The sequence below is a fragment of the Pituophis catenifer genome, unplaced genomic scaffold (assembly GCF_029215685.1).
Source record: "Pituophis catenifer annectens isolate HBS135680 unplaced genomic scaffold, rPitCat1.0.hap2 SCAF_1, whole genome shotgun sequence".
NCBI lineage: Eukaryota > Metazoa > Chordata > Lepidosauria > Squamata > Colubridae > Pituophis > Pituophis catenifer.
In genome coordinates, this window is record NW_027256881.1 from 4,766,472 (window position 1) to 4,792,839 (window position 26,368).

The window sequence follows — 26,368 nt, forward strand, 5'->3', positions numbered from 1 at the left end:
AAATCTGGACTTCATTTCTGGTGACTCTGTGGACACATCAGTGCTGTTTTCTTACCAATAATTAGAAAGTGATGCTTTGAGTTTTTTTGCTTTGTTCTATAGACTACTGATCTAATTTACAGCTTGCAAATCTCTGGGTTGTCTTTTAATACACTTTACCCAGGTCCAACTTTGTTTAATTTCCAGAAATTCACCAAGATCAACAAGGTCTGATGTCTTCAGGCTATGGATTATGGATTGGTAGGCCAGATTAACAGTGATTTGGCTTTGTGGCTGAATGGATTGACGTAGCTAGACTTCTCCAATATCCGGTCGTTTTTTTTCTTTAGGAGCTCACCACTGCTGTAATCCACCCACTCCAGGATTTAGAAAGTTTGGTGACCAAAACAGGCTCAAGGCATTCATTCCACTTTTGCTGTTTCCTCCAGAGACTGATGGATTGAACCATGGAATCATTCCAATCATTCCGTGGATCGCTACCCTTACAAACATAAACTTTGGATGGCTAATAATACATTAAAACTAATATATATATATATGTGTGTGTGTGTGTGTGTATACAGTTAATATTTCGGGTTTCTTCCCGTGTAATTGTGAACATATCCCTAAAAGGGTAGAAGCTTCTACCCTTTTTTTTTTTTTTTAAATTTGATTTATATGCCGCCCTTCTCCGAAGACTCAGGGCGGCTTACAATGTGCTCAGCAATAGCCTTCATCCTTTTGTATATTTATACAAAGTCAGCTTATTGCCCCCACAACTGGGTCCTCAATTTACCTACCTTAGAAAGGATGGAAGGCTGAGTCAACCTTGAGCCTTGGCGAGATTCGAACCCTGCAGTAATTGCAGGCAGCTGGTCTTAATAAGCTTAATAACAGGGTGCCTTAAACCCCTGTACTACCAAGGCTCTGTAGGGATATTTTAGGGATATGTTCACAATTACACGGGAAGAAACCCGAAATATTAACTGTACACACATATATACCCGTGGAAACTTACATAGACATATATATGTTTTTCTTTCTTTTTCATAGGTTTTATGTGTATGTCTCTTTAGCCAGGTTCTACCTACGTAAACCAAGATATTATGCAGCCCTAGTTCAGTGAAATCACAATTCACTCGTTTCTGGGCTTTTTTTTTTTCCTGGCAGCCAGCAGTCTCCCAATGGGCAGCAAAGGATCTGCTGGCTGCCAGAAGAAAAAAAAAAAAAAAAGGCCAGAAACGAGGTGAATTGTGATTTCACTGAACTAGGGCTGCATAATATCTTGGTTTATGTAGGTAGAACCTGGCTAAAGAGACATACATATATATATATATAAAACTGTACACACACACACACACACACACACATATATATATGTGGAATAAAAAGCCAACATGCGATATACACATGCAAATGAATAAACGGTCACCAAGAACAAACCAGACAGATTTGTTGTTGTTGCTATGTCTTGTCCGACACTTCAACTCTTCGCAACTCCATGGAGCACAGCCCCTCCCCAGCCCCCCCTGCCCCGGTCCTCCATTGTCTCCTGGAGTTTGCCAAAATTCATGTTCATTGCATGGATGACATTATCTAACCATCTCCATCCTCTGCTGTCTCCTTCTCCTTTGGCCTTCCATCTTTCCCAACCTCGGGGTCTTTTCCAAGGTCTCTTCTCATTGGGTGGCCAAAATACTGTATTTTTCGGACTATAAGACACATTTTTTTTGTCTTTGACATTTTGGTGAAAATGTCTGTGCGTTTTATAGACCGAATATTGCTGAAGCCCCGCCCACCCACCAGCTGTTTTTTAGCCTCCTCACGCCCCGTTTTTGGGCCTTTTTTCAGCCTTTTTCAGGCCTTTTTTCAGCCCATTTTCTGGGCTTTTTTTGAGGCTTTTTTTGGGGGGGGGCTTTTTTTGGCCCATTTTCAAGGCTTTTTTTTGGCCCATTTTCAAGGCTTTTTTTGGCCCATTTTCAAGGCTTTTTTTGGCCCATTTTTAAGGCTTTTTTGGCCCGTTTTCAAGGCTTTTTTGGCCCGTATTTGAGGCTTTTTTTGGCCCATATTTGAGGCTTTTTCCGGCCTGTTTTTTTTTTTTTTCAGAAAAAACAGGCCAAGAAAAGGCTGGAAAAGGGCAAAAAAAGGCCCCCCAAAAGGCCCAAAAATGGGACACGCACAGGCCAAAAGCTTTTTTTTTTTTTTTGTTTTTCCTCTTCTAAATTTAGGTGTGTCTTATAGTACGAAAAATACAGTAGTTGAGTTTCAGGATCCTCTTCCAAAGATGGTTGATTTCTTTCCGTTAGGATCGAAGACACTAAATAGAAACCTCTTGTGGTTTGAATTCCTCTTGACCACGGGGGGGGGGGGTGTTTCAACGGTGATTTTGAATCAGTTGCTCAACTTCTCCAGCCCAACCTACCTAGCAAGGTTGTTTTCACAGGATAAAACCGAGAGTGAATCTCATATAATTGGGGGTTTTTTTTTGAGGGGGGAAAGGAATTGATTCAGAAAAGCGCCCTCTGGAAAAAAAAGAAGGGCCATCAATGCGACGAACAAACGAATAAATAAATACATTTCGCAGACATGGGGATTTTATTATTGGTATGTAGGTAGCGCCGCGCATTTGATTAAATGTAATGGAAACTGTAATTTGTATTCCGTTATGACCGCTCGGTGCTAAACCTCTAAATCGGAATGATCCAAATACCGTTGTTGGGTTCATGTAACATGCTATATACATGCAAATAAATCCTTTTAAAGAGTTTAACAGGATGGCCTGGTTTAAGCCATGTTCTCTCTTGGTATTTAGAAAAAACCACCTCAAATCACCGGGTTCTTGCTGGTTAATGGATTGAAGCATTAATTTTATGCTTTTGAATTTTTTTTCTACTGTCTTTTACCATTTTACTTCTTGCTTTGAGTGTTTGTTGGATCAGAAAGAAAGGATAAAAGATCTATCTGGGCTTTGGTTCTATACTGAATTTTTCTTCTTGTCTTTTTTCCTCTTACTACTGTCAAGATGCTCTCAGAAAGTAGGTAGTCTTGTATGATTTGGGAATAGGAACACTGTTTGATATTATTTTTAAATTTGGTGCTAGTAAGCAGAAAGTCTCTCTTTCCGTTCCTATATATCATTTTTCTGTAGCTAGTGGAGAGAAATACTTTCCCCTTTGCATGAATGTGCACTTAGAAACCTAATTTATTTATCTACGTATGTTTAAAATGTCACATTATTGTCCTGTTTCTGTTTCCCCCCCAAAGAAAATAAAATAGGCACACCCTTAATTTTTTGGAAACAGAACGTTCTTTTTTCTGGAAAGTTTCCTTGACTCCCTGATCCACTCCATGTCCTTGGGATCTCCTGGTGGTGTCCATTCCATATGAACTCAGCTCAGTTCAGTTTCTCCTCCTGAGACTTGCCAACACTGGCTCGGTGCTGCCCCCTAGCTGTATTTCACCCTTCCTTAAATGCATTTTTTAATGAATGTGTCTTCTGGCTGCAATGAGAAAGAAAGAGGAAAGAAAGTTCTTTTTAAAAACCAGACAATTGATCCTCTCAAGTTCATGGTATTTTTTTTCCAATGACTTCAGCTGACAATACCTTATGGAAATAGATTTTCAAAAAACACAAAAAAAGAGGGCAAAGCCAGAGCAATTTAGCTTAAGATAAAATTTACTAGTGAAATGTTGTGTGTATATATAAATATATATATAAGTCTTTATCATTAAGATGTGTGGACTTCTTCTTAAATGTGTCTTAAGTCTCAAGTCTCAATCATCTTTTAAGCATTTTAAAGCAATTTGGGGAATTCTGGGACTTAAAGTCCACAGAGCTTCAAGCATGCAGGCTGGGGAATTCTGGGACTTGAAGTCCACAGAGCTTCAAGATGGGGAATTCTGGGACTTGAAGTCCACAGAGCTTCAAGATGGGGAATTCTGGGACTTGAAGTCCAAAGAGCTTCAAGTGTGCAGGCTGGGGAATTCTGGAAGTTGAAGTTCACAGAGCTTCAACCGTGCAGGCTGGGGAATTCTGGGACTTGAAGTCCACAGAGCTTCAAGCACGCAGGCTGGGGAATTCTGGGAGCTGAAGTCCACAGAGCTTCAAGTGTGCAGGCTGGGGAATTCTGGGAATTGAAGTCCACAGATCTTCAAGCGTGCAGGCTGGGGAATTCTGGGACTTGAAGTCCACAGAGCTTTAAGCACGCAGGCTGGAGAATTCTGGGAATTGAAGTCCACAGAGCTTCAAGCATGCAGACTGGAGAACTCTGGGAGTTGAAGTTCACAGAGCTTCAAGCATGCAGGCTGGGGAATTCTGGGACTTGAAGTCCACAGAGCTTCAAGCACGCAGGCTGGGGAATTCTGGGACTTGAAGTCCACAGAGCTTCAAGTGTGCAGGCTGGGGAATTCTGGGAATTGAAGTCCACAGATCTTCAAGCGTGCAGGCTGGGGAATTCTGGGACTTGAAGTCCACAGAGCTTCAAGCACGCAGGCTGGAGAACTCTGGGAGTTGAAGTTCACAGAGCTTCAAGCATGCAGGCTGGGGAATTCTGGGACTTGAAGTCCACAGAGCTTCAAGCACGCAGGCTGGAGAATTCTGGGAATTGAAGTCCAGACTTGTTAGAGCTGCTGAGGTTGAAAAACATGGTATATAATATCATGGATTTCTTCCCCCAATTTTTTTAAAAAATGGAAAAGTGTGTCTCTCCGACTGTAACAGAGGTAGAAGCCTTCGGATAAGGCTGAACCAAAAGTCCCAGAAACTTCTGCCAGCATCGATAAAGGGGGTTCAAAGTTGTAACTGCAACCTCTGTTGTAGAGGAGAAGAAGAGAGAAGGGTTGAGTTTATACATCCTGGTGAAACACTACAAGATGTGGTTTCCTTGATAGTTGTTCATCACAAATAATGTGTGTTTTTCAAAGGCATCGGATTATATAACCCTCCAAATCCTACATGGTTGTCCCAAAGGTCCTTTTTCCAAGAGGCAACTGGACTTTCTGGTTTTTCTTTGAAGACGTTTCGCTTCTCTCATCCAAGAAGCTTCTTCAGCTCTGACTGGACGGTGGGGAATGAGTCAGAGCTGAAGGAGCTTCTTGGATGAGGAGCGAAATGTCTTCAAAGAAAAACCAGAAAGTCCAGTTGCCTCTTGGAAAAAGCACCTTTGGATCTGGTGGGGAAGGTGCTGGATTAGGATCAGGGGGGCCCAGGGTTTAGTCTTCCCTTAGGTACAGGGATTCCCTGGGTGGCTTTGGGCCAGGCAGTATTCCTAGCCCAACTTATCTTGCAGGACTGTTGTGGGGGGAAATAAGGGGTGGGTGGGTGCAAGTCTTTCCTCTTTCAGCTCCTACATAAAAGAGGATGGAAATCCAAGAAATAAATAAAAGGATTTGATTCAACCGATCTGAGATGCACCAGGTGGGAGGATTGGCAGATCTAATTGGATTAGAGTCATGATTATCCTTCTTCGGGTTTTTTAACCAGAAAAATGGTTGATCTGAATCAAAATTCTTTCCTGATCAATTTCACTGGTGATCTGTTTTTTTCCCCTTCCTTCCTTCCTCCCTCCCTCCCTCTTCCTTCCTTCCTTTTCTTCCCTTCTTCCTTCCTTCCTTCTTTTCCTTCCTCACTCTTTTTCCTTCCTTCCTTTTCTTCCATCCTTCCATCCTTTTCTTCTCTTTTCCTTCCTTCCTTTTCCTCTTCCTCCCTCTCTCTTTTCCTTCTTTCCTTCCAACTTCCATTCTTTTCCTTTCTTTCTCCCTCTTTATTTTCCTTCCTTCCTTTTCCTTCCTTTCTTTTCCTTTTCCTCCCTCCCTCTTTTCCTCCCTCCCTCTTTTCCTCCCTCCCTCCCTTTTTCCTTCCTTTCTTTTCTTCCCTCCTTCCTCCCTTTTTTCTTTTCCTTCTTTTCTCTTCCTCCCTCCCTCCCTTTTCCTTCCTTCCTTCCTTCTTTTCTTGCTTCCTTCCTAACTTCCTTCCTTCCTTCCTTCACTTTTATCTTCCATTCTTTTCCTCCCTCCCTCCCTTTTTCCTTCCTTTCTTTTCTTCCCTCCTTCCTCCCTTTTTTCTTTTCCTTCTTTTCTCTTCCTCCCTCCCTCCCTTTTCCTTCCTTCCTTCCTTCTTTTCTTGCTTCCTTCCTAACTTCCTTCCTTCCTTCCTTCACTTTTATCTTCCATTCTTTTCCTCCCTCCCTCCCTTTTTCCTTCCTTTCTTTTCTTCCCTCCTTCCTCCCTTTTTTCTTTTCCTTCTTTTCTCTTCCTCCCTCCCTCCCTTTTCCTTCCTTCCTTCCTTCTTTTCTTGCTTCCTTCCTAACTTCCTTCCTTCCTTCCTTCACTTTTATCTTCCATTCTTTTCCTCCCTCCCTCCCTCCCTTTTCCTTATTCCCTCCCTCCCCCCCCCCTTTCTCTCTCTCTCCCATTCCCTCCCTTCCATCCAGGTGTTTTGGTACCAAGTGTGCCGGCTGTGCGCAGGGCATCTCTCCGAGCGATTTGGTCCGGAGGGCCAGAAGCAAAGTCTTTCATTTGAACTGTTTCACTTGCATGATGTGCAACAAACAACTGTCCACCGGCGAGGAACTTTATATCATCGACGAGAACAAATTTGTCTGCAAAGAAGATTATCTGAACAACAGCAACTCTGCCAAAGAGAACAGTTTGCACTCAGGTGAGGCATTTTCTTGGCTGGGGAGGCCTTTATCCGAGCAGATTCCGCTTTGCTTGATCCAAGGTATCAAAGGCAGGAATTGGTTTCAAAAGGTGACAAACTCGGCTTATGTGCCCTGGTGTTGGTGAAACCAAGCCCCAGTTTAGAAGAACTGACAAGATTAGCTTAAGGGGAGGAAAAATGTGTAGATTCCATTTTTCTACAGAGCTGAGTACAGTAGTGGCCAAAATTGTGGAAACCTTTTGGGAAAAGTGTGTTTTTGAGGTTTGATGGCTAATAACAACACTTTTTTTTTGGAGTTTCAAGATAATCCTATTCCACTGCTGGAATGGCCTGGGAATAGCCCAGACCTTCACCCAATTGAAAATCTAGGGAGCTGAGTCAGCCGACTAAAGAAACTTGTTTGTCAGAAGCGACCCAGCAATAAAACCCAGTTCATAGAAGTAATCATTCAATCTTGGTTTCACATGAGAACAGCTGCAGAACTAAAAAACTTGGTTCACTCCATGGGAAGACATTGTAAGGCCGTAATTCATGCTAAAGGTTACCCAACTAAGGATTAACTGACATGGTGATCATTTTTGTATATCTCGTTTTTTCTAGGGTGATCATTTTTGTATACCGTGTTTTTTCTACGTGTTTCATTTTTCTTCTTTAAACTGTAACTGCTATTCTAATAGCAAATCCTTCATAAAAATTACTGCATTATATTCTTCATTAAATTATCTTTCCATTGATATATAATTTTATGATACTACTACCCCCAAAAAAGTGGTGTTACTAGCTAGTTTTAGAAAATACACTTTTCCCAAAAGGTTTCCACAATTTTGGCCACTACTGTTGAACTCCCAGAGTCAGAGGCAGTCTATCTGGGAATGTGTTTGACAGTTGTGTGGACTTGCAGATCGTTGACCCAACGAGACCAGTGCTAGCATGCCTTTGGGACTTTGAGTTTTCTCCTTTATCAGAGAAACGAGACTTTCAATCTGTTAATGCAAAGCAAGGTCTTCCCTGGCCTATATATTTCAGTATCGTTAATAGCAGTAATTACAAAGTCTGACTAGGTGGCTCAGTGGCTAAGACACTGAGCTTGTCGATCAGAAAGGTCGGCAGTTCAAATACCTAGCACAAGTCTCCTGCATGAGCTGGGGGCTGGACTAGATGACCTTCAAGATCCCTTCCAACTCTGTTACTGTTAAAGTCTGGACTTCAACTCCCAGAATTCCCCAGCCAGCATCCCTTGAGGTCCGAGACTTCTTAAAGCTGCCAAGGTTGAAAAAGGCAGGTTTACGCTGCTTACACTGGCAGCTCTGTCTCTGCTTAAACAACATCCTTTCCTTTTCTCAAATTAATGTACCATCCAAACACCCACCTCAAACAATGGAACAATGGAACGGCGTCGAGGCAGGGCGGGGGATGCCTTTGCAAAGGCAGAAAAGCCAAAATAATTAACAAAGTCACAGGAGAACGGAGGGAAAGTCAGTGAAAATCGTTGAAATGAGAAAGGTTTGTTTCAGCTGCTGAATCCAATTTCCAGCTCGGAGCTGGAATGCAAGAGAAGGAATTTTACATTCGACAGATTTAAAGTTTGCACTGGATCGTATAACAGAAGACCTGAAGTGGAGGGTTTTTTTTTTTTTTTTTTAATAATATAGGAGATTATCGATATTTGTAGCTCAGGGCTTAAAATGAAGGTGGTCTTTGATGCTCTCTGAGCTTGGTTGTTTTCTCACAGACGTTTTATTATCTAACTAGGTAACATCATCAGTGTTAGTAAGGAGTGGGGGTTTGCTCCAGAGGTGGTTTCAGCAGGTTCTGACCAGTTCTGGAGAACCAGTAGCAGAAATTTTGAGTAGTTTGGAGAACCGGTAGTAAAAATTCTGACTGGCCCTGCCCCCATCTATTCTCTGCCTCCCAAGTCCCAGCTGACCAGGAGGAAATGGGGATTTTGCAGTAATTTTCCCCTGGAGTGGGGTGGGAATGGAGATTTTACAGTATCCTTCCCCTGCCATGCCCACCAAGCTATGCCCACCAAGCCATGCCATGCCCACCAAGCCACGCCCACCGAACCCGTAGTAAAAATTCTGACTGGCCCTGCCCCCATTTATTCTCTGCCTCCCAAGTCCCAGCTGATCAGGAGGAAATGGGGATTTTGCAGTAATTTTCCCCTGGAGTGGGGTGGGAATGGAGATTTTACAGTATCCTTCTGCCACGCCCACCAAGCCATGCCGCGCCCACCAAGCTACACCCACAGAACCGGTAGTAATCTTGGTATTAAACCATTGTTAGGCCAACAATCAAGAAGCAAACGATATTCCGGACAAGCCAACCGTAAACAGCCCAACCAAAGAACCTTCAAGGCTTACTCCCACTCCTACTGACAGGGCAAGCCACTAAAATATAAAATGAGAGCAAACCCCACTCCCTACCAACCACTGATGAGATTACCTAGTTTGGTAATGAAACGTCTGGCAAGAAAACAACCAAGCTCAGACTGTAGCAAGGACCCTCTATATCAGGGGTGTCAAACTCGATTTCAACCGCATCAGGGTTGTGTTTGATCTCGGGGGAGCAGGGGGGACGTGGCAGTTCGACATCATTTGTGTCGGGGGCGCCTGTGGTGGCCATCAGCTCTACCAGTGAAAATGGGCTCCTGAATTTCGTTTTCGGCCGCGACGGCCTCCTGCAACTCTCTGCCAGCCAAAACGGAGCTTGGGAGGGTCGTCCGCAGCCCTCCCGAGCTCCATTTTCACTAGTAGAGGCATCCGAGCCGGTCCTTTGCTGTTTCCAGGGCGGCCCCGCAAGCCAGTTCTAAGCACCCCGCAGGCAGAATTCGGCCTACGGGCCTTGAGTTTAACCCCCTTGGTCTATATAGAAGATTATTTTACGGTAGCAAAAAAAGCAGAGGTTTTCCGAAAGGGAGAACATATCTGCGTTATATTATAACAAAATAGAACACGGAGCCCCGCGGTAAGTTGTCTGACTAACAAATTTTATTAAAAGGCAGCGGCTTTTGTGAGCTGCAGGCATTCACCCGTCGAGCCAATCTATGCATTGGATTAAATGAAACGCAGCTCACCGAAGCTGTTAATAAAAGTTGCCATTCAGAAAAGGTGCTGCGGGATTCTGTTTCGTCCAGTGTCGAGGCAGGGATGAAGTTCCAGGCGGTTGGTTCTTCTGGAGCCAGAAAAACAACAACAACCATGCCAGGAAATAAGGGATTTTAAACTTTATTATTAGTTAAATAATAAATAGATAGATAGATAGATAGATAGATAGATAGATAGATAGATAGATAGACCCAGTGGCTCAGCAGCTAAGATGCTGCGCTTGTCGATCAAAAGGTCGGCAGCTCAGCTGTTCGAATCCCCAGCGCCATGTAATGGGGTGAGCTCCCGTTACTTGTCCCAGCTTCTGCCAATCTAGCAGTTCGAAAGCACGTAAAAAAAAAATGGAAGTAGAAAAATAGGAACCACCTTTGGTGGGAAGGGAACAGCGGTTCCGTGCGCCTTTGGCGTTGAGTCATGCCGGTCACATGATCACGGTGATGTCTTCGGACAGTGCTGGCTCTTCGGCTTTGAAGCAGAGATGAGCATCGCCCCCTAGAGTCAGGAACAACTAGCACATATGTATGAGGGGAACCTTTACCTTTACCTATTAGTTAAAAGCATAGCATAAAAAGCATCCACACCAAGCAAGGTGATCCCCAAATCTCTCAACAAGCTGCCAGGAGCTCCTTCATACAGGTAGTCCTCGACTTACGACCACAATTGACCCCCAACATTTCTGTTATTAAGCGAGACATTTGTTGAGGGAGTTTTGCCCCGTTTTACAACATTTATGGACGCAGTTGTTAAGTGAATCGCCACAACTGTTCAGTTTGTAACCCGGTTGTTAAGTGAACCTGGCTTCCCCATTGACTTTGCTTGTCAGAAGGTCCCAAAAGGGGATCACGTGACCTTGGGACACTGAAACCATCATAGATATGAGTCAGTTGCCAAGCGTCTGAATTTTGATCACATGACCTTTGCAGGGGATGCTGCAAAGGTAACTTCATCAGTCACGTTTTTCTGTGCCCCTGTAACTCTGAATGGTCACTGAATGAACTGTTGTAAGTCAAGGACTACCTAGAACAGTGACGGCTAACCTTTTTCTCCTCCAGTGCCAAAAGCGTGCTATCGTGCGTGCACACCCATAATGCAATGCCCCCCCGCACGCCCTGCCCCCCTGCACATGCGCGTGCGACCCCCCGCATACTCACGAGACCCCCCTCCCTCCACCTGCGCATGTGCATGACACCCCCCTTTTGACCTCACATCAGTGGTGGGTTCCTCCCGGTTCGGTCCGGTTCGGCCAAGCCGGTAGCGGTGACGATATGATGTCACCGAACCGGTTCTCCCCCCCTCCCCCCCACCCCCCCACATTATTCTTACCTTTTATTTGGTCCCACCCCCAATCTATTGCTGCCTCCTGAGTCCCAGCTGATGACTAGAGGGAAAAAAACTGTTTAAACTCTTGCCGCGGGGCTTCAAAGGGCCGTCCTACAGCTGATCAGTGTTAAAAGAAAACAAATGAGTCGGCTCGTAAGTGCGAGGACTTGGTCGTAAGTGCGAGGACCTTCCAGAAATGACTCTGACCAGCTAGCCACGCCCACCTAGTCACATGACCTCCAAGCCACACCCACAAAATAAGCCACGCCCACAGAACCGGTAGTAAAAAAAATTAGAACCCACCCCTGCCTCACATCCCAAAACAGTGCTGGGAGAGGGAACAAACCCTTGCCTCCCAAAACAGCGCTGGGAGCAGGGGTGAAATGCTACCGGATCGGACCAGATCGGCCAATCCGGTAGCGATGATGGCCGGTAGTTCGGAAAACCGGTAGCAATGGCAGCTGGAGGCTCCGCCCACCCGCCCACCCGCCCCATTCCACGGAGTCGGGGAATGCACCATTCCCCAACTCCGGCCTTGCCGCAGAGCCGCTGCCTGCTCGCCCTTTGCCACACATTGTATCCTACTGCTCATCTTTCTCCCGCGGCTGGCTGTCAGGGAAGGCAAGCGCCCGAAAGTTACTGGAGTCGCTCACTCTCCTTCTTGAATGAGCCGCCACCATCGCTGCTCTGGTCGAGTTGGCCACGCCCACTAAGTCACAGGACACCCCCACACACAACCAAGCCATGCCCACAGAACTGGTAGTGAAAAATTTTAGATTTCACCCCTGGCTGGGAGGGGAATCTCCGGAGATCTGGGAAGGCACAGGCAGCAGAAAGTGAGGAGAAAGGTAGATCCCCTGCGCATGCGCGTGCGTCTCCTGCTTGCAGGGCAGACCCGAAAATCAGCTGGTCGGTGGGAAGCGTGCGCGCATGCACAGTGGAGCTGAGCTGGGCGACAGCTCGCGTGCCCACAGAAAGGGCTCCATGTGCCACCTGTGGCACGCGTGCCATAGGTTCGCCATCATGGGCCTAGAACGACAGCACAAATATCTCAAGGATAGCCAATTTCCACAGCACAGGTAATCCTCGACTTACAACAGTCCCATTTAGTGACTGTTCCAAGTTATAATGGCGCTGAAAAAAGTTACATATGACTGATTTTCATGGTCAATTCGATCGAAATTCAGACACTTGACAACTTATATTTATGATAGGTTGCAGTGTCCCGGGGGTCATGTGATCCCCTTTTGTGACCTGCTGATAAGCAAAGTCAACGGGGACGCCAGATCCACTTAACAACCGTGTGACTAACTTAACAACTGCAGGGATTCGCTTAACAACGGTGGTAAGCGAGGTCGTAAAACGAGGTAAAACTGAGTAACTGTCCCACTTAGCAAACGAAATGTGGGACTCAATTTGTGGTCATAAGCAGGGGTGGGTCTCATAAATTTTAGCAAGGGGTTCTCTGCCCAGTTGCTGGGTGGGCGTGGCCATGGTGGTGTGGCCTAGTTGGCTTCCTGCGCCATGGCGGGGGGGGGTGCGTTTTTGCCCTCCCCAGGCTCTGGAGACTTTCTTTGAGCCTCCGGGATGGTGAAAACAGCCTCCCCAGGCTCCAAAGGCCCTCTGGAGGCCTGAAACGGGCTCGTTTCCAGCCTTCCTGAACTTCTGGTATGCCTGTTTTTTGCTCTCCCTGAGGCTCCATGCGAGCCCTGCACTTACCTGCATCCAAAACAGGCTGCATGGGGACTCCTAGGAAGAATGGGGCAGGGTGAGCGGGGCCAGCCAGGAGTGGGATTAGGGGTTCTCCGAACTGCACAGAATCTTAGCTAGAGGTTCTCCCAAACCCCTGCGAACCCCCAGCAGCCCAACCCTGGTTGTAAGTCCAGGATTCCTTGTACCCAGGGATGGGATATGTACACAAGTTCTTGACTTATGACCATAACTGAGCCAGAGGCGGTATTCAGCCGGTTTGGACCAATTCGGGCAAACTGGTAGCGGAAATTTTGAATAGTTTGGACAACCGGCAAATCACACCACCGTCTGGCCCCGCCCACCCTGCCCCACCCTGCCCTATATATCTTGCCTTCGCCACACTGAGCCCCAAATTTCTGTTGCTAAGTGAGGCAATGGTTAAGTGAGTTTTGCCCCATTTTATGACGTTTCTTACCACCGTTGCTAAGTGAATCACTGGAGTAATTGAATTAGCAATACGGTTGTTAAGTGAATCTAGCTTGCCCATTGACTTTGCTTGTCAGAAGGTCACAAAAGAGGATCACGTGACTCTGGGGCACTGCAACCGTCTTAAATATGAGTCAGATGCCAAGCAATGGTCGTTAAGTGTGAAAAACTGTCATGAGTCACATTTTTCAGTACCGTTGTAACTTTGAGCGGTCACTAAAGGACCTGTTGTAAGCCGAGGACTGCCTGTATTTATTAATTTTTTAAAATCCCGCTTTCATCCTTTTTTAAGTAACTCAAGGCAGCAAACACACCATATTTCCCCCCTCTTATTTTCCCTACAACAACAATCCTGTGAGGTGGGTTGGGCTGAGAGAAAGTAACTGGTTCAAAGTCACCCAGCCGACATTCATGGACTAGAATTTACAGTCTCCTGGTGATTGGCCAACAGTCATCCATCCGGGTTTCCTGCAGAAGGCAGGACTAGAATTCCCCATTTCCTGGTGATTGGCCCAAAGTTACCCAGCCAGTTTTCATGCCTAAGGCAGGACTTGAACTCACCATCTCCTAGTGACTGGCCCAAAGTCATCTATCCGGGTTTCACAGAGACTAGAATTTCCTGTCTCCTGGCTTCTATATGGTGCCTTCACCACTAGACCAAACCGCCTCACCAAATAATTATCTTCCACATCATCTTTGAAAATTATCTTTCAAATAACTATCTATGTTACAAATACAAAGAGCATTATTCGAATAGAAGACTCCCAAATCAAGATTTTGCTAATCCATTAACAAGACCAGGAGACAGTTAATAAATTTGCAAGCTTGATAGAGCAGTAAAATTTGGGCGTGCATCTGACAGGGCTTGAAAACGGTGATGCCCAACCTTGGCAATTTTACTTTGTATGGACTTCAACTCCCAGAATTCCCCAGCCAGCATTCTGGCAGGAGAATTCTGGGAGTTGAAGTCCGCATGTCATAAAATTGCCAAGGTTGGAAATCACTGCTTTAGATAATCAAAGGCCTTAAGATTTAAGAGTCTACGTTTATTCTTTATTTGGGGCACAAGAGGTGAATATCTAGAATTGACTCCTACTTCCTGCTTAACTGATTGCTGGAAAACCTCCCTAATAAATCACACCTAATTCTACCCACCATTTCTTTACCTTAGCTGCAAGTGCATTTGGTTTTTTCCAGGCATTTGAATTTCTTTGATGTTTAATTTTTTTAAAGCAAGGACTTCATTTTAAATTCTTTTACATTGCTGTGATGCTCATATACAGTATCTCATTTTATTCCTGCTCCCTTTGACATGCTGTGTCTTTTTCACCAACGATGGGGATATTTTTTAAAATTCTATTTTTATTCTTTTTTTTTTTAAAGTAAAGTGCAGATTTTAAAATATTGCGTGCTGCCCTGATGGGGAAACAAATATTTTTGAAAGCGGGGATGGGTGGGAAACAGCAATATGAAATGTTGGAATAAATAAATAACTGAGACGAGGAATCACACATGAAACTTCTATTTATTACCATCAAGAGAAGACACATTAAATTATGTTTAATTATTATATATAATAAGAGTTGGACAAAACTGGACAGGGGAAACCTTTATCTTTTATATATTATGTTAAATTACTATGTATTTTTTTTTTATCAAGAAAGGACCCTTTACATAATATTAAATCCCAAATCTAGAATTTCCTAAGCGCACAATAGCTACAATTGCTATTGTGGTGCATTTATTCTTCACACTTATAACCTCTTTCTCTCTTTTTTTTCTCCCTCCCTCACCCACCTTAAGAGCTCAGGATGGCTTATCTGGGATATTCCATTTTATTCTGACAGTGAACCTATAACATAGATCAAGCAGTGATTTTAAAGCTCAGAAAGTGATTTGAACCCTTCTCTCTTTAATCCCGGAGCAGATGATTTAGACTTTTCGGTAGCTTCCTTGTTCTTTATCCTAGAATCTCGAGAGCAAAGCCGTACCAAAAAAAGAAAAGCTTTAAGATGTGATATTTTCATACCAGAGATTTATTTTAGGGGACTGGAAGAGTTTAAATACCTTCCATCCCCAAATTCTTTTCCTGGTTTCTGGAAAGCTTTCTTCATTTCTTTTGTATAATTTAAGGATAAATTTAAGGATACATCCTTACGTCAAGGATAAAATGAGGATAAATTTGTGGATACGTTAAAGATGAATGAAGGATAAATTGTGAATGTGGTTTTGTGACGATCGCACCCCCAAATTGGGAACCCCTGTCAAACTATCACACATTCCTGATGGGCTGATCAGTAAATCCACATGTTCCCCCCAAATTTATCACCCTTTATCGCATATCACCCTTCACACTTACACCGTTATCACTCGATTCGAAGGGATACCAGCAGTAATAGTAACAACATTATCATAATAAGACACCAATATCAACAACAATTCTCTCCAGCATGGGGATCAGGAACCTGTGAGGCATGATTAATTATTGTCGATGGTGTATCCTCAACTGCCTTTTTTTTCCTTTTCTTCTTGTAGGTGTGCATTTTTTTTTTCATGTTAATTTTGTATGAATTTAGGGAATGTCTTGAACTGGGATCCCTCACGCAGAGTCCTGTAAATTGGATAACATAAACAAACAAACGATATTATTATATCATTATAATAGTCCATTCTGCACTATTATGGTTGTCTATTGATCTATTTTACTTATTAATTACATTTATACGCAGCCCATCTCGCTATCAATCTTACAATATGAAAAAAAAACCCAACGATATTATTATTATACTGTTGTTTTTTCATATTGTAAGATTGATAGCGAGATGGGGCGGCATATAAATGTAATTAGTTTTTAGTTTGGTTTTAATATGGGCTTTAATTGTTGTATTTTTAATTTATCTAAATTAATTTATTTTTACTGTTTTATGGTTTTAATCCTTTGTGAGCTGCCCCGAGTCCTTCAAGAGAAGGGCGGCATATAAATTTGACCAAATAAATAAATAAATAAATAATAAGTAAAATAGATCAATAGACAATCATATTAGTACAGAATATAATTAATAAATAAAATCAACAAATAATAATAATAATAATAATGGGGAATTTAGAGCTGGGCCATGCTTAGAAAAGAGCTCCTTCCTTAGCAGGCCTTAAAAATTAGAAACACTCTTTGCATGCTTAATTCTATAGGCATTCATTTGGAATAAAATGTGTCTGAATCGGAGAGAGATGCTTCAATGTATGTATGTATGTATGTATGTATGTATGTATGTATGTATGTATATTTCATTTTGTTTTCTAGGCTGGGCTTTTGTTCATTCCCTTCTTCATCTCAATCGTTTCTCAATCTTCTGCAAAGCTGCACCCTTTCCTTCTTGTCGTTCCTGGGTTGTTTTTTTTCCTCCCCCATCTCTCCTTTCTCTGCTTTTCTCTTCGTGGTTGCCCCTTTCTTTGGCTTCCTTCTATGCATCACAGTTAGGAAAGAAAACTATTTTGTTATTTAGGAATGGAGAGGGGTGGGTGGGTGTCTGGATTGGAGAAAAGGCTGTGAGCTTTCTTGCGGATGAGAATCAAAGCTTCAGTGGCCCGGAAAGATTGACTGAATGTCAGACAAATATTTGAAGTGATGGGGTGGTGTTGCTTGCAGAGTCTGATTTCAGCTGGCTTGTTTGTTTCTTTTACTTTGCTGGTGGGGTGTGAGTGTGTGTTTGTGTGTTAAGAAAGTCACACCAGACAAAGCAGATCACAGGGGTCGGGGAGATGTGTAACTCGCTATCCACACTCGGTTGTAAACTTACGGGGCGGAGCAAGCCGTGAGGTGTCTATGGGTCCCTTCCTTTTGGAAAAAGCGACACCGGGGGGACCGAAAATTGGATCTCCATTTTTAAATGCCAAGGAGATCAGAGAAGGCAGACGGGACATGTGGATTTTGCTGGAAAGCTGTTTTGGGGGGGGGGGGGGGGAGAAGCCAAGTGTTGGGCAACGGGCGGTGAAGAAATTCACAGGCCAGGTCGATGTTTGGCCTGGCAGACTTAACACGGAGGTGCCTGGGTCAGTTTTGACACCCACGTGTCAGTGTGTACCCGTGTAAAGTGTGAAGGCTTGTGGGGAGGGAGAGGAAGAAGAAGGTGGGCGACTTGGGAACAATTTTCACTCCCGTGTGAGAAATTTTTAACACAGTCCTTCTTCTCTTCAGTTAAAGAAAAAAAACAGAATGAAAAACAAGAGATAAGTTTAGGAAAGGAGGGATTTCTTCATATGAAATCTAAGACGTGGTCTGGCAGAGATCGTATTTTATTTATTAATTAATTATATTTAATATTTTTTCCCCTGCCTTTATGATTTTATAAATAACTCAAGCTGGCGAACATGACTAATATTTCTTCTTTCTCCTGGTTTCCTTACAACAACCCTGTGAATTGGGTTGGATTGTGAAAGAGGGACTGGCCCAAAGTCACCCAGTCAGTTTCATGATTAAGGCAGGACTAGAATTCACCATCTCCTGGTGATTAGCCTAAAAGTCACCCAACCAGCTTTCATGGTTAGTTGAGGCTAGAACTCACTGTCTCCTGGCGATTGGCCCAAAGTCATCCAGTCAGTTTCATGCCTAAGGACTAGAATTCACCATCTCCTGGTGATTAGCCTAAAGTCACCCAACCAGCTTTCATGGTTAGTTGAGGCTAGAACTCACTGTCTCCTGGTGATTGGCCCAAAGTCATCCAGTCAGTTTCATGCCTAAGGACTAGAATTCACCATCTCCTGGTGATTAGCCTAAAGTCACCCAACCAGCTTTCATGGTTAGTTGAGGCTAGAACTCACTGTCTCCTGGCGATTGGCCCAAAGTCATCCAGTTAGCATTCATGCCTAAGGACTAGAATTCACCATCTCCTGGTGATTAGCCTAAAGTCACCCAACCAGCTTTCATGGTTAGTTGAGTCTAGAACTCACTGTCTCCTGGCGATTGGCCCAAAGTCATCCAGTCAGTTTCATGCCTAAGGACTAGAATTCACCATCTCCTGGTGATTAGCCTAAAAGTCACCCAACCAGCTTTCATGGTTAGTTGAGGCTAGAACTCACTGTCTCCTGGCAATTGGCCCAAAGTCATCCAGTCAGTTTCATGCCTAAGGACTAGAATTCACCATCTCCTGGTGATTAGCCTAAAGTCACCCAACCAGCTTTCATGGTTAGTTGAGGCTAGAACTCACTGTCTCCTGGCGATTGGCCCAAAGTCATCCAGTCAGTTTCATGCCTAAGGACTAGAATTCACCATCTCCTGGTGATTAGCCTAAAGTCACCCAACCAGCTTTCATGGTTAGTTGAGGCTAGAACTCACTGTCTCCTGGCGATTGGCCCAAAGTCATCCAGTCAGTTTCATGCCTAAGGACTAGAATTCACCATCTCCTGGTGATTAGCCTAAAGTCACCCGAACAGCTTTCATGGTTAGTTGAGGCTAGAACTCACTGTCTCCTGGTGATTGGCCCAAAGTCATCCAGTCAGCTTTCATGCCTAAGGACTAGAATTCACCATCTCCTGGTGATTACCCTAAAGTCACCCAAACAGCTTTCATGGTTAGTTGAGGCTAGAACTCACTGTCTCCTGGCGATTGGCCCAAAGTCATCCAGTCAGTTTCATGCCTAAGGACTAGAATTCACCATCTCCTGGTGATTAGCCTAAAGTCACCCAAACAGCTTTCATGGTTAGTTGAGGCTAGAACTCACTGTCTCCTGGTGATTGGCCCAAAGTCATCCAGTCAGCTTTCATGCCTAAGGACTAGAATTCACCATCTCCTGGTGATTAGTCTAAAGTCACCCAACCAGCTTTCATGGTTAGTTGAGGTTAGAACTCACTGTCTCCTGGTGATTGGTCCAAAGTCATCCAGTCAGTTTCGTGCCTAAGGACTAGAATTCACCATCTCCTGGTGATTAGTCTAAAGTCACCCAACCAGCTTTCATGGTTAGTTGAGGTTAGAACTCACTGTCTCCTGGTGATTGGTCCAAAGTCATCCAGTCAGCTTTCATGCCTAAGGACTAGAATTCACCATCTCCTGGTGATTAGCCTAAAGTCACCCAAACAGCTTTCATGGTTAGTTGAGGCTAGAACTCACTGTCTCCTGGTGATTGGCCCAAAGTCATCCAGTCAGCTTTCATGCCTAAGGACTAGAATTCACCATCTCCTGGTGATTAGTCTAAAGTCACCCAAACAGCTTTCATGGTTAGTTGAGGTTAGAACTCACTGTCTCCTGGTGATTGGTCCAAAGTCATCCAGTCAGTTTCGTGCCTAAGGACTAGAATTCACCATCTCCTGGTGATTAGTCTAAAGTCACCCAACCAGCTTTCATGGTTAGTTGAGGTTAGAACTCACTGTCTCCTGGTGATTGGTCCAAAGTCATCCAGTCAGTTTCGTGCCTAAGGACTAGAATTCACCATCTCCTGGTGATTAGTTTAAAGTCACCCAACCAGCTTTCATGGTTAGTTGAGGTTAGAACTCACTGTCTCCTGGTGATTGGTCCAAAGTCATCCAGTCAGCTTTCATGCCTAAAGCAGGATTAGAACTCCTAGTCTCCTAGTTTTTAGCCTGGTGCTTTAATCACTAGATCAAACTGGCTCTCTAAAGAATCATGTGCTATTAAATATCATTGGCCTCCAGGAAAAATGCTTAAAATACATATTTAAGGCAGAAATTCTCTTTACATTTACCTGAGGGAAAATCTCATGGGAATATTTGATGGGATGTTTAGTATGGAAATCTGTAGGATCTTCCCATATAGCATCTTGTGTGGCTAGCTTGAAAAAAATCACATCGTATTGCCATTCTCAAAGGCTGCTTCACATCCAAGCCTGCTGGTCATCTCCAAAGTCCACTGGAGTTGGGTGGCCCATAAATTTAAGTAAAATCAAAAACAAAATTCAAATAATAAAATAAAACCTTGGTCTGAGGGGTCCTTGGTGCTCTCTGAGCTTGGTTGTTTTCTTGCAGACGTTTCATTACCCGTCTAGGTAATGCCATCAGTGCTGATGACCACAGAATTTCTGTCACTAAGCAAGGCGGTTGTTAAGTAAGTTGCTCCACTGCTTTTAGCCAGCGGAGATCAGGGAGAGGCAGGACATTAGTTTTTCATGATCTACCAAGTTTAATAAGGGATGCGGTGGCTCAGTGGCTAAGACACTGAGCTTGTTGATCAAAAGGTCGGCAGTTCAGCGGTTCGAATCCCTAGTGCCGCATAATGGGGTGAGGTCCCGTGACTTGTCCCAGCTTCTGCCAACCTAGCAGTTCGAAAGCACATAAAAAATGTAAATAGAAAAATAGGGACCCCCTTTGATGGGAAGATAACAGCGTTCCATGCGCCTTTGGCGTTTAGTCATGCCGGCCACATGACCACGAAGACATCTTCGCTGGCTCTTTGGCTTTGAAACAGAGATGAGCACCACCCCCTAGAGTCAGGAACGACTAGCACATATATGCGAGGGGAACTTTTACCTTTACCATGTTTAATGTTACTAGAGATCTACCAACCACTGCGAAATACAGCTGTGAGGATTTCAGAGTGAAGATGGACGGTTCTTCTCAATAGTTTAGCTCAGCTATTTATTAAGGTGGAGCCTCAAGTCCAATGTACTGATCCCAAAACGCTGCCTTGATTCCCTGTTCACACACACTGTCCTCATTCAAGCTTTCTTCCGCTTGTTTTAAGATGGGGTGTCTCTCTGAACGCATTGCTCTGAAATAATTCGGGATCAGAAACTCTTGGTGAATGATTTGCACCATTTCTAATTGCTGCCTCTGTAGTTTTTGATTGTGAGAGTTGCAATATCCGGGCTGGTCATCATGCGTGTAGACTTTTAGCCATTTTGTTAAGATAGAATGCTGCTTGGAGGTATACCATAGATCAGGGGTGTCAAACGTGATTTCATTGAGGGCCGCATCAGGGTTGTGTTTGACCCCTGGGGGCGGACAGGGGGCATGGCCAGATCGACATCACTTGTGTGGGGGCGCCTGTGGCGGCCCAAGCGCTCTGCCAGCAAAAATGGAGCTCGGGAGGGCCATGCACGGCCCTCCCAAGCTCCGTTTTTGCTGGCAGAGGTACCGCGGTCCGGTCCTTCTCTGTTCCCAGGGCAGCCCTGCGGGTCAGATCTAAGCACCCCACAGGCCTTGAGTTTTACACCCATACCTGTCATAGATGGTTAGCTACCTTAGATGTTGAATTATAACATCTATCCTATTGCGACTCTCCGGTGCCAATTTATGGTGATTTTTATCATGGTTTTACCTAACTTTAATATTTTATCTCATATATTGTACTGTCTACATATTACACAGGCACACATACATACTGTGTGTTGTGTATTTGTGTATGTATATGTGTGTGTGCGCGCGCGCTGATGCCAGTGGTGAAATGCTCCGAAGTCTGCTACCAGTTCCCTGCACGCACAGGTGCACCGCAGGCGCTACCGCACAGCGCTGAAAAGGGAGGCTTTTGGGGGGGGGGAAACAGCTGTGCCCCGCAGTCTAGATTTGCTAGAAAGCAGGATTTCCTGCTTTCTAGCAAATCTAAATCGCGCGGCACAGCTGATCTTTGGAAATACCAGTTTGTCCGAACCGGTAGCATTTATTACTACCGGTTCGGGCGAACCGATCCATACCGGTAGCATTTTACCCCTGGCTGATGCTCTACATAAACTTATATTTGTGTTTGATTAGTGTTGCATATCAATGATTGCAGGACCCCTGTAACACAATCTCTATCCCCTTTTTATGTACACCTCTGCTTCTTCCTCTTGCAGCTACAACTGGTAGCGACCCCAGCCTGTCCCCGGATTCGCAGGACCCCAGTCAGGATGACGCCAAGGACTTGGAAAGCGCCAATATCTCCGACAAGGAGGTGGGCAGTAATGAGAACGACGACCAAAACCTGGGGGCCAAACGGAGAGGGCCCCGCACCACCATCAAAGCCAAGCAACTGGAGACCCTCAAAGCAGCCTTTGCCGCCACTCCCAAACCCACCCGGCACATCCGTGAACAGCTGGCACAGGAGACCGGCCTTAACATGCGCGTCATCCAGGTATGTTTGAAGAGTAGGGTGGGGGAAATGGCGGGAAGGCGGGACTTCTATGGGGAAGCCAAAACCACGGTCCAGATCTTTTGAAGTTGGCTCAAGATTGGACTGCCTGGATTCAGATTTGGGGTTTCTGACAGCGGCTTGCATGGAATGCGTTCAGATCTTCATCCATTGGCTGAATTGATTGTTTGGAAATCTACTTTGAGAGTAGATGTGTCTCAGTGGCGCAGTAGTTAGAGTGCAGTACTGCAGGCTATTTCTGCTGACTGCAATTTGGCAGTTCGAATCCCACCAGGCTCAAGGTTGACTCAGCCTTCCATCCTTCCGAGGTTGGTCAAATGAGAACCCAAATTGTCGGGGGCAATATGCTGACTCTGTAAACCGCTTAGACAGGGCTATAAAGCACTGTAGAGCAATATATAAATTTAAGTGCTATTGTTATTGCTACTTTTTGGGCTGCTTTTTAAAATTTCTCACGCCCTCTTCTTAGGGTCAAAGCAGAATGAACTTTTTAAAAAAATCATTACGACTGTCTTTAGAAAAAAGAGTTTTGTAGCAGCATCAACGCACTTAGAATTGTATCTGGTTTTATTAATTCCTTTGCAAAAGATTCTCAGACTTTTAAGGATTTTTTTTTTCCCAGCGGGAAGATACTGGACTAAGTCTAAGGGAGATCTAGGTTCAGTCCATTTCCTGCAATGATTTATTTGATTGTGATCACCAGAGGGCATGGATTTATTGGACTTTATTTGGGGATTTTATTTTTGTTAAGATGCTCCAAGAGACCGTGAGTGAGTTGAGAATGATATGATTTGTAAGCAAACATACGTGGAGGGCACCTTGTTGGAGAAGCTTCCTTCATGAGGTTTAGATCAGCTGGAAAGAAGAACGAATTATCCTATTTAAGTTTTAAACTATGTGCATAGTCCTTAAAAGCAGAATTACAGAGATGGAAGGGATCTTAGAGGTCTTCTAGTCCAGCTCTTCTTAAAAACTTCCAGTGTTGGAGCACCCCCAACTTCTGAAGGCAAACTGTTCCACTGATTAATTGTTCTCACTGTCAGGAAATTTCTCCTTAGTTTTTGTTTGGAAGAAGTCTTCAATCTAGAAAATGGCTGATCGGTGAAGCTTTGGCATTTCATAGTCACAAAAAGGTCTGGAGATATTAAGAAACTATAGCCCCATCCCATAATAATTTATAGACCCAAGTCATTTTGTTCATTAATTCAAATTTTGTTCTATTTTCCCTTATCTCACACCACCAATTTATTTGGCATATAATTTCTTTGATAGTAAACAGCATGAGGGGATATGTTCAAATGCAGGACAATGGGGCATATTTTTTTCAGTCATTTCTATAATTGAATATTCCTTCCAACATTTTAAGAAAACAAATTGATTTGATTTAATGCTAGGTGAATTTTGTGTAAATTACTATCTCTCCCCTCAAACCACCTCACAATGTTGTCGTTGTAGGGAGAAATAGTAGCATCAGGTATGTATGCTGCCTTGAACTTACTTACCCAAAATAAAGGCTAGAATTTTTTTAAAAAATCAAATAAGTAATTTATGGCAGATAGGGATTCGTTCAATTCTCCATTCTGTTAAGACAATGGGGTTTCTTTTAAAATCGCTCTTAGCAAACCACAAGCCAATACTATCTCACAACTTAAGTTAGTTCCTAACCAAAGGAATTATTAAGTTGGACACAGGCAATACTTTGTGCCTTATTTATTTATTCAATTTATATGTTGCTCATTTGGCCACTGAGTAACTGGCTTAAAACAAAATAAAAATGACAATGTAAAACATGAAAAGAAGAACTTAATACATTAAAATTAACAAAGATAGCTAGCAAATATACAAGGAACAAGTATACAATGGGGTGGAGGAATAATGCTTGCCTAGCTGCTACTACTTACTTACTCACTCGCTTACCATACTTGCTTACTTAAATGCTCCTACAGTAATTGTTGCAAATTTTAATTTGAGCTTGCATATTCAAAATGGAAACAAAAATATCTGTGCTAAGGGAATATGAATGAAAAGTTTAATGAAAAGAAGGACTAGGGGAGACATTTTTGCAGTGTTCCAATATCTCAGGGGCTGCCCCAAAGAAGAGGGAGTCAAGCTATTCTCCAAAGCACCTGAGGGCAGGACAAGAAGCAATGGATGGAAACTAATCAAGGAGAGAAGCAACTTAGAACTAAGGAGAAATTTCCTGACCGTTAGAACAATTAATCAGTGGAACAACTTGCCTGCAGAAGTTGCGAATGCTCCAACACTGGAAGTTTTTAAGAAGAGACTGGACAGTCACTTGTCTGAAATGGTATAATGTTTCCTGCCTGAGAATTTCCATTGCTAAGCAAGGCAGCTGTTAAGTGAGTCACGCCTGATTTCATGACCTTCCCCCCCCATAGTTGTTAAATGAATCATTGCTGTTGTTAAATGAATCATATGGTTGTTTAGCCTATCCAGCTTTCCCCACTGATTTTTCTTGTTGGAAACCAACTGGGAATACATGCTGATTACCAAATTTTGATCACAGGATTGTGGTAATGTTGCAACAGTCATAAGTGCGAGGAACAGTCTTAAGTACAGATAGTCCTCGACTTACAACCACAATGGAGCTCAAAATTTTCAAAGGAAATGGCCTTAAACATGGATATGAAGAGAGTCAATATGTTCTCTTTAAGGTAGTGGGTTAGAAAGTGGGAGACCGTGAGTTCAAATCCTGCCATGGCCATGCTGGGTGACTTGGCCAATCACTAGGAGATGGAGAGTTCTAGTTCCGTCTTAGCCATAAAAGCTAACAGAATGACTTTGGGCCAATCACTAGGAGATGGAGAGTTCTAGTCCCGCCTTAGCCATGAAAGGCAATTGGATGACTTTGGGCCAATCACTAGGAAATGGAGAGTTCTAGTCCCGCCTTAGCCATAAAAGCTAACAGGATGACTTTGGGCCAATCACTAGGAGATGGAGAGTTCTAGTCCTGCCTTAGCCATGAAAGGCAATTGGATGACTTTGGGCCAATCGATAGAGAGTTCTAGTCCCGCCTTAGCCATGAAAGCCAGCTGGGTGACTTTGGACCAGTCTCTCTCTCTCTCTCTCAGCCCAACCCATCTTAGAGGGTTGTTGTGAGGAAAAATAGGAAGAGGGAGGAATATTAGGTGTGTTTGCTGCCTTAAGTTAAAATTACAAAGATGGAATATAAATAAAATTAAATTAAAATGCAAGAGCTGCATAAATCTGCATTTATGATTTCCAGACATGTTGCTTCCTGTAAAGCTTCCAGAGAACTTAGATTGCAGTTTCCATCAATCCCAGCCCCATTGGGATGATGGGAGCTGTAGTCCAAAATGTCAGGGAGAGGGCATTAGGCTGGAGAAGATACGGACAAAACTGGAACTAAATTCATTTTGATTCCCCCCACCACCTCAAATTCCATATTCCAGCAGCAAACACCTCTGGGTGAACATTAGCTGTGCCTCCCCGGCTCTTAAATTGGCTTTAATAATTATGATTGTAACCTAGGGGGATACAACGGCGTGGAAAACATCTGTTGGAGATCCTCCAAGTAGGAGCAGATGCTTTGAAGCAGAAGGTGTCTGCTCGGCTCAATATGGGAATCTGATTTGGATCAGGTAGCAAGTGATGGGAACTTCGCTGAACCTGGAAAGCAGCCACCTGGTCAAACAATCCTTGGAAGGAAAAAAAAAAAGGGAAGCAATTTTGTTTGCAGATGAGAAATAATTGACTTCTGCTGTTTGACATGCAACCTGCAGATTCCCTGTAGAAGAGGTGCCAGATGGAAGGCTTGTCTTTCGCTCTAAGTCGTAACAGTTTGTTTGGTTTTGGCTTGGTGTGAGTGTGTGTGTGTGTGTGTGTGTGTGTGTGTATGGGGAATCCCACTCCCGCCATTTGTTTCCCAAACTACGATGAAAAGAAACCATGCCACAGGTGAACGCACAGCTTGCAAAGACAGAAAAAAAGAATTCCTACTCCGCACTGAAAGGAATTTTGGAAAACTGCTCGTTACTGGTTATCTTTTCTCATTCTGGAAGGGAC

The 26,368-nt window shown here is 43.8% G+C and overlaps 1 protein-coding gene across 1 annotated transcript in view; it reads left to right on the forward strand.

Moving 5' to 3' along the window:
• LHX1 (LIM homeobox 1) overlaps positions 1 to 26,368 on the forward strand; it is a 76,797-nt gene that overhangs the window by 16,136 nt on the left and 34,293 nt on the right. The window contains exons 2-3 of the mRNA XM_070945238.1: positions 6,411 to 6,637; positions 22,026 to 22,303. Of these exons, the coding sequence (XP_070801339.1) occupies positions 6,411 to 6,637; positions 22,026 to 22,303 (505 nt within the window). The remainder of the gene's footprint in view (positions 1 to 6,410; positions 6,638 to 22,025; positions 22,304 to 26,368) is intronic.